This window comes from Otolemur garnettii, unplaced genomic scaffold (genome assembly GCF_000181295.1).
Source record: "Otolemur garnettii isolate 467f Iridium unplaced genomic scaffold, OtoGar3 scaffold00047, whole genome shotgun sequence".
In the NCBI taxonomy this organism is placed as follows: Eukaryota; Metazoa; Chordata; class Mammalia; order Primates; family Galagidae; genus Otolemur; species Otolemur garnettii.
The window spans coordinates 6,794,358-6,812,700 of record NW_003852442.1 but is presented as its reverse complement, the minus strand read 5'-3'; the positions used below and the strand labels follow the sequence as shown (position 1 = coordinate 6,812,700).

At 41.1% G+C, this 18,343-nt stretch overlaps 1 protein-coding gene across 1 annotated transcript in view; it reads right to left on the bottom strand.

Annotated features, from left to right (window-relative positions):
* The window catches only part of ADAMTS18 (ADAM metallopeptidase with thrombospondin type 1 motif 18), a 127,115-nt gene that overhangs the window by 35,906 nt on the left and 72,866 nt on the right, over positions 1-18,343 (bottom strand). The window contains exons 11-14 of the mRNA XM_003791426.2: positions 15,955-16,050; positions 12,811-12,959; positions 4,525-4,697; positions 635-765 (exon numbers count right to left, since the gene is read on the bottom strand). Of these exons, the coding sequence (XP_003791474.1) occupies positions 635-765; positions 4,525-4,697; positions 12,811-12,959; positions 15,955-16,050 (549 nt within the window). The remainder of the gene's footprint in view (positions 1-634; positions 766-4,524; positions 4,698-12,810; positions 12,960-15,954; positions 16,051-18,343) is intronic.

Below are 18,343 nucleotides of genomic sequence, written 5' to 3'. Positions count from 1 at the left end.
AACCTCCAACTCCTGGGCTCAAGCGAGTCTCCTGCCTCAGCCTCCCAGGTAGCTGGGACCACAGGCACCCGCCACAACGCCCGGCTATTTTTTGGTTGCACCCATTGTTGTTGTTTGGCAGGCCCGGGCTGGATTTGAACCCACCACCTTAGGTGTATGTAGCTGGCGCCTTAGCCGCTTGAGCCACCGGCGCTGAGCCCACACACACACTCTTAAAGGATCAACCAGCTTAAGTTGGATCAAATTAAAACGGAAGACAAAGTGAGCACCCAAAGAAAAAGGTAACTAGGAATAGTATCTCAAAATACATTGGTGAGGTTCTAATAATGTTATTTACAATCTTTTTTAATTTTTACAACTATTATATAAAGTAGGCTATGTCATCCTTTCCATTCTATATGTAAATAAAAATGGAGTAAAAGAGAAACCAAAATAATTGGACAGAAGTCATACAAAAATTAAGCTGGGGAATTGAGACATGGTGCCTACGCCCAAGTGAAACATTTTGCCCTTTTTCTCAGGCCACCTGCTCTTCTTCAGACACAGAATATCTCACAACACTCCTTTCAGTACACATTTCATATGAAGAAACACGAGCATGCTCATATACCCCAAAGCAGAAATGTTCTCTTACTTCACAAATCCCATCAATACAAACGTCATTTTTGTTCGGGGAGCAAGGGGTTCCATCTTTCACTTTGCCAGACATTGCAAAAAAGAATTCAAAGTTCTCAGCCTTGCAGTACAGTTTACATCGATCTTCCTCTAGAAGCAAAGAGATGAAAGTAGGACATGGTCAAGAGGAAGCTGTCAGGAAAATGAGGTGTCTGCCAAAAGGATGAATTAAATTTGCTTAGAATGCTATCATCAAAATGAAAAATGCTATGTTATGTGTACACATGCATGCATGGGTGTACACGTGTAAGCACATTCTTATGTGGCTTTTCAAAGTATGAATCCCATTTAACAATCCATATAAAAGTGATTTAGTATTAACATAGAATACTTTTAGTTTTTTTAATCCTTAGCAATAGTCATCATACACACGATTGGTAGGTTGTGTACTGAGCCTTCCTGAATAATAATTATTTTAAGCTTCGTAGATCCCTATGTAACAAAGGGGTGTTGCTGTGCTCCAATAAAAGTTTATTCAAGAATAAAAAAGATGAGATTTGGCCCAGAGACCATAGTTGGATGACCCTGATTTAGGACATGGGTTAGTTTAGGTATTTATCGAATCTGTTAAGAGGAAAGGTGTTAGATGCTCTGGAAAAAAAGTATATGGTCAGTAATGTTCATAAAATATATAGAGAAGAATCCTATGGTAAAAATGAAGAGGAAGTGGATAAATTAATCATGAATGCTAAAAAGTAACTTTTATTGACTCATAAGTCCCTGAGGAGTTTCTGGTATCAGAGGCAAAAAGAAAAAATATATTTATAGAGCTCTTGTTATCAGAAAGGAGTTACTGTGCCAATTTCTCCATAGAAAGAGCTCTTCTCGGCCAGGAATTCCAGATTGTGTTTCTCACAGGAGACCTCATGTGGGCGACATTGAATGATATCCTTAACAACAGTCCAACAACAAATGTGCAAACAGTTTGCAAATAGCCATGCTTCATACCCCCACCCCGACCAAAGTTAAAATTTAAATGTGCAAAAATTCAATTATTACGGTCCAAATTTGCAGATGTGTGACTAGATTAAAAATGTCTCATCCACAAATTTTTGCAAACAGCAAGTTAATTTAATGACTCTCTTAAATGTTTACATATGAGATTACAGAACCAGATTTCCATTGTCCATTATTTGTAGGGATTAATAAATTCCAGAAAGCTGGTTTTCCAGTGCAGATTTTTGGAGGAGCTTATGAACAAGTCCACCAAAAACACAGCAGGAAAGAAGAAAGAAAAAGCCCACTGTTGTGGGACAAAGACTGTCCACATTTATGAATAAAGCCTTCCTTTGTTCTTCCTAAACTGCAGGGAAGTCACAAAACCTTCAAATCACGGTCAGTCTCTTCTAATGTAAGCATCACAGAAGACCAAGAGGGACCAGGAGGCCTTAACTTTTCTCTCTCCCTCCAAGAGGATGTGAGCTCTTAAGGCTGAGGTCCATGTTTAATCAGTGTACTGTCCAGCATAGTGTTTCCTACGCAAAAAGAGCTCAGCAAACACCTACCATGTGAATGAATGAAACTGCATATTCCCTACTTAGTGAAAACTGTACCAAAATTAGTGACAGAACTTTGCAAGCAGAAAGTATTTTCCTAGTTACAAAACTTATTTAACTTTCTCCCTATGCATTCAACGCAGACACTATGGAAAGGGTGAAAACAGGACAGATACCTTGTTTCCCCCCAAATAAGACACTGTCTTATATTTATTTTTTCTCAAGAAGACACACTAGGGCTTATTTTCAGGGATGTCTTATTTTTATTAAGTATAATGTAACAATCTACATTTATTCAAATACAGTTAAGTCATCTTCTTCTGGAACCTGACAGGGGGAGCCGACCTTGTTGGTGGGGCTGGCGCTAGTGATGCGTGAACTCCTTTCCCCTAGCCATTCGCACATGCGCAATAGGATGCCTGCAACTGCAGTTACCACACGTGAACCTGCTCAAGTGCAGATACGCTGCATAGCCACGCCCATCACTAGGTCTTATTATCAGGGTAGGGCTTATATTTAACAAATGCATAGAAATCCTGCTAGGACTTATTTTGGGGGTAGCTCTTATTTTTGGAGAAACACGGTATCTATAAACCTTATATTTGAATGAGAGAAGTAAGGTGGCAAAGTCCAGGAAGCGAAAGCAAAGAACAAAAGAAGTGGAAGGGAGGACAACAAAGTCTTTGAGAAAGAACCACAGACAAGATGTGTGAGATTGCAGAATATACAACCAAGGGGAAAGAAATCTTTGAATGGTGGACTGTAACTATTCTCACTGCTCATTAGAACCTGCCTGTCAGAGCCTTCCTAGGTAATTACTCTGTTCCTGGTAGAATGTCTCCAGTATGGAGAATGTACTACCTATAAAGGGAATATACTTCCATTTTTGACAGTTAATATTTACTTCCTCATTCATTTCAAACGTTATAGCTATTAAATAAATATATGCCAAGCATAATTCTTAGAGGAACAAGAATGTTGAGGATAGACAATTGCTTAGTCCTTGGGGAACCTGAATTCTCATGGAGATAAAGATAAAAGAGTAGATAAAAACATATTCATGCCTTGAGAAGCGTTACGAAGAATAAAGGAGGGCAGTGGTTCTCAACCTTCCCAATGCCGCCATGTATTTTCATTGTTACAAAGGGGTCGCGACCCACAGGTTGAGAACCGCTGAAGTAGGGTTTAGAGAGTGGCATGAAGAAAGGATGTTTTGAAAGGCTTGCAAGCAAAAACTCTTGAAGGAAATAATATGCCTAGGAATTTAGTAGGCTTTATATTAATTCTATTCTCTGAAGCAATTTCATATAAATCAAAAACCCCTTTCTTTGAATTTTTGAATGTCACTACTTTATTTTCTAGAGTCACTGTCTATAGGTCCCTTATTACTTTCTCTGAAGACACAGCTTTTTAGAATTTTCACGTCTGTCTCTATCTGTGCTTTGGACACTCGTGACTCAAAACCAGATCGATGATTCTGAAATGGCTGGGCTGGGCCAAAATAAAGTGGCACCATCCTCTCATTTGATTTGGAGGCTCTGCTTCTTATCATGATGTTTCTAACCCCAGTACCTTCCTTTACAGTGATTGATGATACAGGTTCATTTTGAGTTTCTGCCCAGGAACAGTTCATGAACTGTCATGAAATTTAGTCTCTTCCCATTTCACATGTGTGCCGTTGGGATCCCCACGTCCCCTTTTTCAAGGGAGCACGGAGAAGTTTTGCTTTATTAAGTGACAGCTTATTCTACACAGGTAACAGACACTACATTAAGTTTCTGTTGTAATGAAAATTCATGGTTGAGGATTCAGTCAAAATGAAAACAAATTAGTTGTAAAAATAAAGTACGAGCCATAACTTTTAAGCCATATAAGTACTAAGAGTCTATTGAGATAATTTTTACTCAGGCTCCTGTGTGTGCTCACACATCCCCTCTACAGTCTGTCCCATGCCTATAATTATGTGACATGTCAATTACTGAGTATGGGGTCCCTATTGGGTATATATGATTTCTTGACTTTTGGGTCTGGACAATTCATACCAACTTCAATTAACATCCCTGGGAGACTGAACTGCCAAAATGTCAAAGGTAAATTGAGAAACATAACTACATTCCAAACACGTGAACCCTTTGGCTTGCAGAAGTAGGAGACAAGGGGTATCTTATGAAAAAAAAAATGTAGAAAAATAAACAAAACCCATGGGATGAAAAAGTAGGCCAGAAGGGGTCTGGGGAATGAAAGGTAAACATTGAAACTCTTAGACTCAGGCGGTAATTTCTCCTGGGTCGCTTGTTCCCATTATCACCCACATCGAGACCTATTTATTTGAGGGTCACAGAGACCAAATTACCTTCTACTTTTGTATAGGGTTTCCACTGGTAGAACCATCCACGGAAAGGTTTGCTGTTGTATTCCGCACACTGCTGGGCTCGAAAATCCAGGCTATTTTCATGACAAGGGTTAATGTTACACAGCTGATAAACACGGCTTGATCCTGGACAGAACTTGCCGCCATACTGAGGCCTGAAAATACAATTGAAGAACTTTAATGCCAGTGATCAACTTTATTGCTATTAGTCTAAGGTGACCAGACGTCCCACTTTTGGCGGGACAGTCCTGATTTTTAACAATTTGTCCTGTGTCCCACGGCGTTTTTAAAAAGTCCCAATTTTTGGAAAGAATGCATGACAAGCTAGGGAATGGTGGGAGAATAGGAAGGGAATATATGGTTTTTGGCTGCCATGTGGCTATTTCGCCAGGATATGAGTTTTATATTATTTTTGTTAATTTTATAATGTTAAACTTTAATAATAACAAATAATTGTTGAGAACTGATTATCGAGAACTGCTTATCAAAGTTCACATTGTTGATCAGTTGTTAGAATTTGACCACCATTGTTTGGACTTAATGAACAATGGCATATTTTGGCCTTGGCAATGACGAAAACATTTTGTAACTGTTTCTCAGACGATACACATCATACTGCGTGCTAGTGCTAGTTAAACAAGTGATGTCAACAAATCAGCTATTCAGATAATTTAGGTAAGTAATTAATTTATTTCTCTCATGAATTTAGCAGACAGTACTCATATTATTTATATTTTATAGTGGCAGTAAAAAGTCTAGCACCGGCCTTGAAAGTGACACGACTTACAAGGTATCGTTATTGAAAAAATATATTGATAAGGGTTAAAAATATATTGGAAAAGGTTAAATCTTGGGCATCAGCAAAAATCACAACAGAGAACAAACGGTTAGAAATATTTCATCATTTTGAAACAAACCATGTTCCAATGCACTAAAAATTGTGGGATATGCACTGTCCTTACTAGGAACTAATGCTGTGACTGAACACGTTTTTTCTACAGTAAATAAAGTGTGGACAACAGAAAAATCATAATTAAGTGTTGAGACTTTGAAAGCCACTTTATGTGTGAAATATAATTTAACAAATTCTTGTGAAAAATTTCATGACCTTTTAAATGATGACGACAACAATCTACTAAAAAAATTTACTCAAATGAGAAAAATGCCAAAGAATAAAATACTACTACACATAATTTTTTAAATGTATATTTGTAAATTGTACTTATGTTGAAATTAAAAAATATATATTACAGTACTATTTTTGTGTTCTATGAAAATTTTTGTTGCTCCATATAGACCAAATTTTTAATTAAGAACCTCCCCACCCCCATCAATGATGTCCTGCTTTACCAACGTTAAAATCTGGTCACCTTATATTAGTCCCATGAAAGGACACGAGGAGGCACAATCAAAACAAGAACTGTCACATGTGGGCAGTGGTGTACATCTGTTATAGGAAGAGACACTCCCTGCATGCAACCAGCTACCTCTTCCTGCATCTGTTCTGAACATAACCCATCAGGGAGACTTTTTTCTCTCTCCTTTCCTTACCACTGCTCATGAACCCTTTGCCTGCAGAGCTCTCAGAAACAAAATATGCCAATTGAGGTGTGCAGCGATCGCAACCACCATTACGACACGTCATGCTTGGGTTTCTGACTAATCAAAATAATTCACCTGAGTTGGTTTCCATTTCAATACTTTCTATTAATATGGACAACAAAGTAACATGCAAACAAAAAAATTAACATGAAACATGAAATGATAAAGCGTTGGCATATCAATAAAAACTTAATAATCCTTTCTTGCATAGTACAACTCAAAACATGGTTCCATGCCAAGTCCAATGAACTTGATGACACTTGAATTTATTATACTCCACATTTAGGGCGGCCTTAAAGTTCATGTGTGCAATTTAAATAGTTACATTGCGCACACGAACTATAGGGCCACCCTGTGGACTCCCACGAGAATCCACTACTTGTACAAATTATTTCAGGCACAACTGTAAAAAATATTGAGAATGAAGCATATGATGCTTACAGACTCAAGTCAGGTAATGTAACAATAATAGGGGTCCTCAAGGTTTTGTTTGGAAAATGGACAATGCCTAACGGCCACGTTTACATCAAATGGACATCTTGTGGGAACGCCTATAGGGGCTGTTCACCATCAAAAGGTTAATTACAATTAACATGCTCCATCCAGGGCATTCACCATCACTGATTCAGTCTTTATGTTCTACTGATTTCCTTGGAGTCTGCTGAAAGGGTATTCTTGACACTCATCCGGTCCCCTCCTTTATTGGGGAAATCTGTAAATACACCTCAACAGTCTTATTAATGTGTGCCAGTGTGCTTGGATGCTACATACAGACCCCCAACTCCTGATATTCTGGCACCAAAAATCTTCAAACACGGCCTCAACCTACCTCTTCAGCTTTTCTCCCATTTCCTACCACCTGTCACCTTCCTCTACTTAGCCACCCATCTGCTACGCCCTAAAAAGTCAGGACACTGGGGAGTGGAAACAGAATGGACCACTCTCCATGGTCTCCTATGGAGTGACTGACGTGGAAAAAAAAATCCTGATTATTATCTGACCCCCCATGGGTTTTATTCTGAACTCTGAAGAGAAACATTCTCCTGGTTTACATCAGCATCATGGCTGGGCAACTTTACAGGTGGCCTTTCCTGCCAAGATCAATGGGAAATGGATTTCCAGAGTAGCAACAAGCTCTTGAAGATCTTGATAGGCAGATTCCCATCTGCAAAAATCAGAAAGCAAAATAAAGGAAGAAAGAGCCCAACCACGCTGAAAATGACCACCACCACCCAATCCGGCTTACTCCATGCAAAAAGCAATTGCTTTTCTTCATTCCTCCCTTTTTGGAGTTTTCTCTAAAGGCTAAAAAACTCAAAGACGGTTCATCTTGTATAAAAATTAATGCCAACATGTAACACCAAAGGAGACGCAGGGTTAATAAATTCATGTGAATAAAATTCCTTGTCTCTCTAGGCAACACTAGCTATAAAACACCTCTGAATTTGCTGCGGCATAGTTTATCGAGTCCCTGCTCTAACTGCACGGTTAAGGGATTCAACAGAAATGGGACACGAGACACGGCCAGGATGAGATTTTGATGCTATTTCTAAACCTTCTACAGCAGCCGCTTAAACGTGCAGGAGCCATTGTGATAAATCAAATCCCCACAGGCTTCTTAATTTATTATCTAAACAGCATTTAGAGAAAAATCTGAACGTGTTATATCATAGCCTGGTCATCTTTACAAGGCATACTTAAAATTAATTTCTCCGTTTACGGTTTTCTGTCTGAGATCTAACAAGAAACCCTCCTTCGGACTTCGCACAGTTGATGAAGTGAAAGAAACCAGTGTGTTACTTGTCAACTCCCAGAACTTGTAACACTGAATAAACCTCCGAGCTCTCACAGTCATCCCCTCATTTCAAAATGTGTTGAATGAAGGTCATTAGCTAGAAAGCTCAAGCTCTGTCCTTGGATTCCTTTGTCCAAGGCTCTTTTCCTGCTCTGCCATGCCTACATTTAACTGAGTGAGGCCACAGGGACACGCAGGGGAAGGAGAACGAAGAGACAGTTTGACGCAACAGGTGGAGACCTGGTCTCTCATGCAGACCCCGCTTTAAATACACTATTCTCCGCCTCTTGCTGGTTTGACTTTTTTTTTTTTAGAGACAACGAGTTTCACTTTATTGTCCACAGTAGAGTGACATGGCATCACACAGCTCATAGCAACCTCCAACTCCTGGGCTTAGGCAATTCCCTTGCCTCAGGCTCCAGAGTAGCTGGGACTACAGGGGCCCTCCACAACCCCCGGCTATTTTTTTGTTTGGCCAGGGCCGGGTTTGAACCCACCACCCTCGGTATATGGGGCTGGCGCCCTACCCACTGAGGCACAGGTGCTGCCCCACTTTAGCCAATTTTATTGAAACTTCTTGCCTGTCAGCTAGGGACAATTACCTGTGAAGAATTTAGGGCAGCCTCTAAGGCAGTATTAGCACAAATAAACTGTAACTATTTTCAGATCCCTCATCCTTTTGTGTAAGTGCCAACACTATCCTGAGTCTTCTGTGGTCTGATCAGTATCCACCACCACACTTCATCTGAAATTACGGGTGGGATAAGGGGAAAGTGATCAAAAGTAATGATCACTTTGATTTCATCCAATCTTTAAATACAGGTACATTTTTCTGCAGCTTTGAAAACCAGTGCTAGGATATAGTATCAGAAAATTCTACTGTGATACCCTTAGGCATAAGTAGTTAAGATTAAAAACAAAAATGAAAAACAAAAATCTAGGCATATAATTTTATCATTATATTAGACTACTTATATATGCTTCTGCATAATTCATCAAGTCCTCACTACAAATAGTTATATTCATTAATCATTAGAATCACTTGGGTAGCTCTGTTAAATCATATGTAATATATTAATATATATAATTTATATATATATTATATATATTTATACAGATTCCTAAGCCCCTCCCCAGACTTTCCCAGTAAGAATGTGTGATATGGAAGCTCTAAAAATCAGTCAGATTTATATGTACTTTTATAAAGTACATCTGGCAATTCTGATAATCAGCTGAGCCTTAAAATTACTGATCAGAGCACATGCCACAGTTTTCACTCAATTATTATTCTGGAGCCAGGACTTTCCTCCTACTCCCGTTTGCTAAGCTGCATCAGAGTAAGTGTTGTATTCTATTCTCTCAAATGGACTCGTGTTTCAGGAAAATTCTAGAACATGGGAGCCACCGCTAGTCATTTTCTTGACCAGAGTTCATAGGGATTCCACTGGGTTTTCTTACAGTGTGATTGGGAGGCAGAGAAGATGTCAAAGGATTGAGATTGTAGGTCTTGATCTACCTCTGCCCAGTGTGGGGACCTGAGCAAAGTTGCTGCTGCTGTGAGGGGGACCCTCCTCCTCCCCATGTCACTCATCTGTGAAACCGGATTAGCCGTAGGTTTCAACTCATGTGTCGGTTCTAACCAGATAGGGAGCAAATAGCTAGTAGTATTTGAGAAGGTTTCTGAGGCACAGTAGGGCTGAGTAGAAAATAGGGCTTCTATCAATCAATCAATTAAAATTGTCTCCCACATACAAGGGAAATAGGAGAGTCCCACGAACCTGGCATTTGCTATTCCAGAACTAAATAACCTTTAGCTTTTTTTTTTATTGAGACAGAGTTTCATTTTATTGCCCTGGGTAGAGTGCCAGGGCATCATAGCTCACAGCAACTTCAAACTCTTGGGCTCAAGCAATCCTCTTGCCTCAGTCTCCCGAGTAGCTGGGCTACAGGCACCTGCCACACACCTGGCTATTTTCAGGGACAGTGTCTTGCTCAGGCTGGTCTTGAACTTGTGAGCTCAGGCCATCCACCTACCTCTGCCTCCCACAGTACTAGGATTACAGGCGTGACTCACCATGCCTGGCCAACCTTTAGCTCTTTAAAAACACATACAAAAAATTGATAGATCATAAATCAGCCAGGGATTTTTTTATGAAACAAAATATTTTCTGGGCAAAAATTATTACATGAAATCCAAACCTCATACTGCTTTGCAGATGAGAAATGAAAATGGTGAGGCTGAGTGATGTGAACAGACCCATGTGCTTAAACTGAAGCAAGAAATAAATCTGCAACTTGCAACGGGGGGGGGGGGGGAAACAGTTTTGCTACAACAAAGTGAAATAAAAACAGAGGGAGAACAGTTAATTCAATCGTCTTGGGGCAGCCTATCGTCTACGTGTTTTATTTTCCACTTCATGCAAAAACTGTTTGCATGATTATCTTTAATCTTGTTTAAAATGATCAAACTGCACCAAGTGGAAATATTTTAGTGATTAATTCTTTTATTAGGCACTTCTAAAATTGCAATATGATATTTCCATGAACAATGCCCTATTACAATGGGAGCTCTCAATCGTACAGAGAGGGGAGAGGTTTTAATTTAAATCTCAGGGGCGTCATTCATGCAATCTACCAGCAGAGCTATTAAATTAGGTAATCTCTCTCTTGCTTGGGAAAATATCAAGATTGTAACATGTTGTGATGTATGAAAACCAGATCCAGGGTCTATGTTTCAAAAACGTAAAGTAATATAGCGATTTTAACGATTCTATTTAAGACACAGGAGCTACATTCAACGCATGGGGGGGGGTGTGATTTTAATAACCTAGTATAGGCTGCAAGTTCACCCCAAGCATCCCTACCGCTGTACCCAGTTACTGGCCCTGATTAAACCAGACAGCCTCAATCAGAGATGATTTCCCCCCATAGGACATGTGGCAATGTCTATAGATATCTGTGGTGGTTGTAATTTGGAGGGTGGAGGGTTGGAGAACAATACGGTGGCATTTAGTGGATCAAGGCCAAGGCTACTTCTAACGTCCTACAACATACAGAACAAATCCCCACAACAAAGAATTTTCCAGCCCATGTCAACAGTGCTAAAGGTGAAAAACCCTATTTTGGCCTGAGATATCCCAAGTGGCCCCTGATACCTGGGCAAAGTACCTCCAGCCCCTTCCTTATATTTTAGATTTAAAAACCAAATACCGTTTTTATCCATTTCAGACTGCTGACTTAACATGAAGTCCCAGTTGTCTCTTTTAAAATTTCCTTTAGCTCTGGTTCAGGGGTATCCAACCTACAGCCTGCCGGCCTCCGTACTGACTTTATAAGGACCTTTTCTGCTCATCTGTGATGTTGGGTATCATGAAAAATATGCCTGAACCATTTCTTTTGCTAATCAGTTTTCATTAGTGTTTGTATATTTCATGTGTGGGCCAAGACAATTCTTCCAAATGTGCTAGAAAAGAAAAAAGATTGGGGGCGGCACCTGTGGCTCAAAGGAGTAGGGCGCCAGCCCCATATGCCGGAGGTGGTGGGTTCAAACCCAGTCCCGGCCAAAAACTGCAAAAAAAGAAAAAGAAAAAAAAGGTTGGACACTCCTGCTCCAGCATCATCTCAATTTACACATTTATGCAACGCTTACAATGTCCAACCCGTTTAAAAGCATGTTGTAAGCATTGACTTAGAACTGTGGTTCTCAACCTTCCTAATGCCACAATGTACTTTCTTTATTAAAAAAGGGTTGCAACTCCCAGGTTGAGAACCGCTGACTTAGATGGTGTAGGTTCTATCATCATTATCCCACTTTTGTAATGAGGATCAGGAGCAGGAAAAGTAAGTTTTCATCTGGCCACACAGCTATGAAATGCAGAGCCAGGATGCAAACTCAGGTGTTGCGTCTAAGTTGTCCAGAGTTTGTGTTCTTGGTACTATGCTACCATTCACCTGTGTGGTAAGACTAAATCCCATCCTCTAAGATCCCATCACATATTCCTCCATCCATTCTCCAAAGTGCAATGTCATCAGTAAGACCTCTGCATCTCCCATCATCTCAAGTCCAATGACGTTCCCAAAATGACATAGTTAAGTAGCAGCAGATACATGTTTAGGAGTCTATCTCCAAAACCGGGGTTCTTTCCCTATCACCCTGCCGCCTAGGAAACAGACATCTCACACGTGTTTCACGTGGGAGCTGGAGAGCATGAGAGTGAACATCAAACCACGTTCGTGTTCATAGAGCACAGGGTACGGCTCAGACTCCAGGACGGCTGGACCACAGGGAACTTGTACGTGACCACAGGCCAATTTCAACCCACAGATGATGATTTGATGACCTGTCAGAACGGTTGTTTTGTTTTGTTTTTCAAGCAAATTGAATTTGTTGTCAGTGTTTTCAAAACTGGGAAATCACACATGCAGCATTTTTTCCTGGTTCTGGTTTCTCCTGAAAAGCCAGGCAGATCTGTCAACACCTGTTGACGTACATTCCTGCAAGGCAAAAATCAGCAGACCTTCTCCAGCTCAGCAGCTTGAGAGCCACACACGTGATGCCAGCCAAGCTTCTCTGTCCTGTAATATCTCAAGTATTTGTACGACGGCGTGAACCTAGTTTAGATTAAGAAAGGAACTCAGACTATTACTGGGATTCTTGTAGTTCTGTATCTTTGCACACAGAATCAATCCTTTGCTGTTTTGTGGTTTCTGCTCCCCATACCTTTCCCCAAATACACACGGCCTTTACGTGCAAAACAGTAAACCTTGGTTGACTGCCCTTAGCTGGAGGTAAGAAAACCACACTTAAAACCAGCATGTTACAAGCTCAAGGTTAATGCGTGGCCAGGACTGACTTTCTGTCGGAGCCTTACTTGGGGTTATTGCAGTGTCTCTCCTGATACTTCACGCCTCCACCACACGTCCGGGAACATTCTGACCACTTGGACCAGGCAGACCACTGACCGTGGATGGGTCGGGGCCCCAGCTCCCCAAACTTGACGCACTGGCCTTGCCGACACCACTGCAAAAGAAAGTATCACATGATTCCTGTTAGAGGACCCCCAGGGAAAGCCCAGGAGATGCAAACACTCTCACAGTAATAGAAAAAATAAAATAAAATAAAAAAATCAAGTCTGTTAAGCAAAAGGAGAACACGTGACTTGATAGTCCTTTTTTCTTGAGGCTTTATAAACACAAAGTTACTCTGCATTTTCTGCGGACATTTTGAAGGACTGACATCTAGAAAAAAAACTGGCTTCTGAGTCTCTTTTCAACAGGCTGAGTATTACATGCTCTGGGAGGTGAAACGTTCAAATAAGATCCCACCTAACAGCAAAGGCCGCACAGATCAAATTACAAGGCAGCCTCCCTTGTCACTTCGAAACAATGTGACCTAAAGAACAATCTGGATCCTTCCTTCAAAGAGAAACCATTTTTAGGATCTTAACACAACTTATCTATCAGTTTGAATGACGATCTCATCATCTGAACAGATCCAAGCACACATGCCTGATATTTTCGATTACTCCAAATCACCAAGACAGGGGATATCTTTGGAAACCGAGTAACTTCCAGTCTGCACAAATTGCACTTTTATAACATCGTTCATTCTTTTGTGTATACTAAAGGTCCCCTCTTCAGACCCTGTGATGGCTTCGCACTCTTTCTTTTGTCTTTGATGAATTAACTCCGGGCCTTTCACTTGCCTGTGATCTGTAGAGGCGAGGGGGAGGGCTATTTTCTGTGTTAACCTTTCCATTTTAGGTCTCCTTTGTAATAATAAATTGCAGGCTGCTGGTCATCTCTCTCTTGGGGGTTGCATTGGCCTCTGGTAGGGTTGGGTTTTTTCCTGTGGGTGCTTTTATTATGAGCAAGTTATGCATGAGTTAGCATAGCTGCACTCTTCCCTAAAAGCCTCTGCAATTAGATCCAAAAGTTTGGAGTTTGGATCATGCCAGATTTTGAGGAGGTGGGGGGGAGGGGGTTGGTTACAAGTTATGGGAAGCTTGTTTGACTTTCAAATCTTCAGTTTCCCCCCCATGATACCCTTGGCTCCGTGGCTGTTTATCGTGTGGCTTGGTTGTGAGTGTTCTTTGTCAAGGTTAAGATACTGCTTCCTTTCTGCAAATGACTGCCATGTGCTGATTAATTCTGCTGTTTTTCGGTTTTGTTTTCCCTGGGTTAATTGCCATTTCGGAGTTTACACAAAATCACGAAACATGGTTAAGCATTCTGGGGGGCAAAAGCAATAGGTCATTTGAGGATTTTGTCTACCATACGCATGCATGTCCGCTACCAGGGATTACAGGATCTCTCTGGGACTAAACTCAATGGCTGAGACAAAATAAAAATAATAACAACCGCAGCCAACAACAAGCATAAAAACAGAAGCAGCTACAGCTTATTAAGTTGCTTCTATATGTCAAAAATGGTGCGCAGAACTTCACATACAATATCTCGTATCATCCTTGCAAAGCATTTAGGAGTTAAAAACTATTTTCTGGATGAAAGCAATTCAGCAAAGACATACTAACTATCCGGCTCAGAGTCATACAAGCTACCCACATAAAGCTACCCCAATAGCTACAAAAGTAGCAGAGATTGGATTTAACTCAGTTTCCAAAGCTCCTATGGGGGCACGCTCAATTTCTCATCTCAAAGGCAAATTACTGACCAATGATCTTAATTCTAATCTAATTTTGTGTTTGGAAATGTATTTCCAACTAACTCAAGTATTAGGTCAGTTGCTGACTGATTGCCTCCTACTCACTTTTCTTTCTTTCTTTCATTTTTTTTTTCCTGAGAAATTCTCACTCTGCCACCCTGAGTAGAGTGCTGTGGTGTCATAGCTCACAGCAACTTCCAACTCTTAGGCTCAATTGATCCTCTTGCCTCAGCCCCCTCAGTATCAGGTGCCCACCACAACACCTGGCTAGTTTTTCTATTTTTAGTAGAGACAGGGGTTTCGCTCTTGCTTAGGCTGATCTTCAACTCCTGAGCTCAAGCCATCCACCTGCCCTTGACCTCTCTCTCAGTTTTTAATCAGTGTAGAAATCAGGAAAAGATACGAAAATACACACAGACACGCACACATCCACCTGTATATGTAAAACTAAAATAAATTGCAAATATGAAATATGTACACACAGCATTTTATCCATCTTTCCATAGGTACATATTTACAGTGCTACCTCTAGTTTCAAATTCAACAGCCATGACCTGAGCCAGTACCTCTTAGGAGAGAGCACGCACAGACCTTCCTTTCCTTGTACACATATCTCTAGATAGAAGCATGAGGCTTTGATGTCCCCATACATCTGCTGAGGATTTGCAGTCTAAACATGGATGAGAGATAAAGGCACTCGAGAAGAAAGAGGAAGGACACAAGTAGTTACAGCGGACCCAACAGAACACTGGATAAGCTCTGTGCCAGACACTCCAGACACAACTGAGAGCATCCCGCATTCAAAACATAGCGATCACCCACCATGGAGATGGTTCTTAGGGCTGAAGATGCTCCCTGGCAAAAAGACGGAGCAAAAGGCTAGATGGAGACGTTTCTTACCCCTAATGGGACAGTCACTGTAAGTGATGGGGATCTATGTCAGAAGCTCAATGACAGGCCCTACGAGGTAACAGGAGGCCTTAGTCTGGAGGGACAGTCATTTCCTAATTACTCATGGGAACTGGTGCTTCCTGAAGCTTTTACAGCCTGCACCAAGTTTAAAAGGCAAATGGTAAACAATGAAGCCTATTAGTTCACTGAGTTATTCCGATGCAACCCTCCTCTAGAAAAGGAAGCACAGAAACAAACAAAAAAAGATCTTCTTAAACAATTGAGCTAACTGGGTTCGATGGAGATTTTCTAATCACTGCACAATAATTCTGGTTCATTCAAAGAGAACCCAGAGAGTGTACACAGCCAAGGTTCCCCACTTCAAGGTCACACTACAAACAGTTTGGTTTCTGGGCCTTATCGAGTTTCCAAGGCCAGAGACTAACAAGTATCAGTTTACCATACTCAAGCCACAAACGGTCCCCTCCGCTGCAGGCAGAAACTTGGTCTCACATCTGTGGCCCACTCGGTGACACCAAAGAGATTTGCAGATGTCCTGAAAGGAAAGAAGGGTCTGGTGAGGGTGACAACACGATAAAATCGAATGCATTCAAAATTTCTATGCCCAGTATTATATTTTGGGGAGGCTAAAAGGAGACAAATCATCAGAAAGTAGAGACGAGGAAAGTTGGTTGTTCCAAGGTAACATGGTCTAGTAAGGACCTAGGAAGGAAGTTTCTAAAGTACCCAGATAATCGCGTGTGGCTTAGAGGTAGCAATAATTAGTTTAACAAACGCTTGGCTTGGAAATAAGAGATTTGATTTCTAATGATAATAACAATAACCCATGTAAGAAAATAGACAAAAACAAGAATCTGCCAAGTCTGATTCAAATCTGTGGACTTGTTACAGAATCCCTTTATGTTACAGTTTCCTCACCTGCAAAATAATAAGATTAGCACTGGATGCTATAAGAATTGTGTTCAAGGATCAATGAGGAAATATACACAAAGCGATGATTTTGCCTGGCGCGTGCAGCTCCCCCCAACAGTGGCCGTCATCATTATTGTGGCTCCCTTCTTTGTCTTTACGGCAATTTTCAAACATTTACCCTAGACCTATGCAATGATTTAATTTTCACTGTAGACTGTGGTTGGCAGAATAATGGCCCTCAAGATGTCCAGATCTTAGTCCCAGGAATCTGTGGGTTTGTGATGCTACACAGCAAAGGGGAATCAAAGTTGCTGATGCAATTGAGGTCAGCAATGCATTGACCTTGAGATGAAGAAGTTGTCCTGCATTGTCCAGGCGGGTCCAGTGTATTGTGAAGGAAAGAGGAAGACAAAACCAGAGAAACGATGACAACTTGACAAGAGGCAGCAAGACGCTGGTGGTGTTGAAGACAGATGAAGGAGCCATGAGCTAGGGAAGGCAGGAAGCTTCCAGAAGCTGGAAGCAAATGCCTCGGCCCATAAAATCTCCCAAAGAAACACAATTCTGCTGACATCTTGACTTTAGCCATGTCAGATGTCTACCTCCACAACGCTGAAGGTCATAAAGTACGTTCTTTAAGTCACATTAAATTTGTGGAAATGTATTACAGTACTGATAGGCAGCTAATGCTACCATTTTTTATGGTAGCAACTAAACAAATTGCTTATCTAAACTCATTTAGCGGAGGAGACTGAGCAAGCTACTGACACCTTCAAAGCTGTCAAGGCACACAGCTGGCCGGTGACAAAGGCAGCATTCCAACTTTATTTTCGAATCTGATAACTTGGCTTCTACCCTGACCTAGATCTGCCATGGAATGCCAGAGCTCTCCACTTTAAGGTCACAATACAAATAGTTTGGTTTCTGTGCCTTATCAAGTTTCTAGGGCTAAAAACTAACAAGTATGCAGTCGACCATTCTCAAGCCACAAACGGTCCCATCTGTCACAGGCATAAACTTGGTCTCATGTCTGTGGCCCACCCCATGGCCCAGTGGTGATTTGCAAATGTCCTGAAGACTCTGTGCTTCTCAGGCCACAGCTTCTGCTCTATAAGGTAAGGGGACTAAACCCTGAACCGGGCTACTTCTAGCTCAAACAGTTACAGTGGCTAGTCAGAAGAAGGTCACTAACAGAATATCGTGGAACACCATGAAAGGTCAAAGTGATTCCATTTTGCCTGTCCCATTCTATGTGCTAAGGTAGGAATGTGAACAAATAACATTTTGCGGGAAAATATTACCAACCACGGAGGGGAAAAATTGACTTCTGTGGTTACCTGTTGTAACCCTGCATATCAATTAACCTGAATATCCAATTCACCAAGCATTCCACTTCATATAGATTTTACAGTTAGAAAAGATGGCAAGAACATACTTAGAAACATTTCTCTCTCAGAGCTTTTCATAGACTAAGGGAAGAAACCAGAGAGAAACCAGAGAAATTCTTCCCCCCACCCCAAAAGAGGACAAAAGAACAGTGAGGACACTGCTTAGAAATCCTGTCACCATCAGCAGGTCCACATGGGGGCACACATATCATCTCCAGATCTCTAGACAGCTCATGAGACAGAACAGATACATCTTTCTCCATGAACTTGCCACTAACAGTAGAACGCAGGAAGCAGCCTTCCCACAAACTGAATCCAGGCTGTCATCTGTGTGTTGCACTTTTGAGTCACCGTGGGTTTGAGCAAAACCAATACACGTGGTCTGTGTCAAACTAGAGGAATGAGAGGTAGCCATTGGAACAATTAAAACTACACTTAGAACAGCTTTCAAAATGAAGCTGTTTCTCTTCTCGCATCCAGGAGAAAGCTGTCACCCGTGTCCACCGCCCACGTGGCAAGCACCAAAAT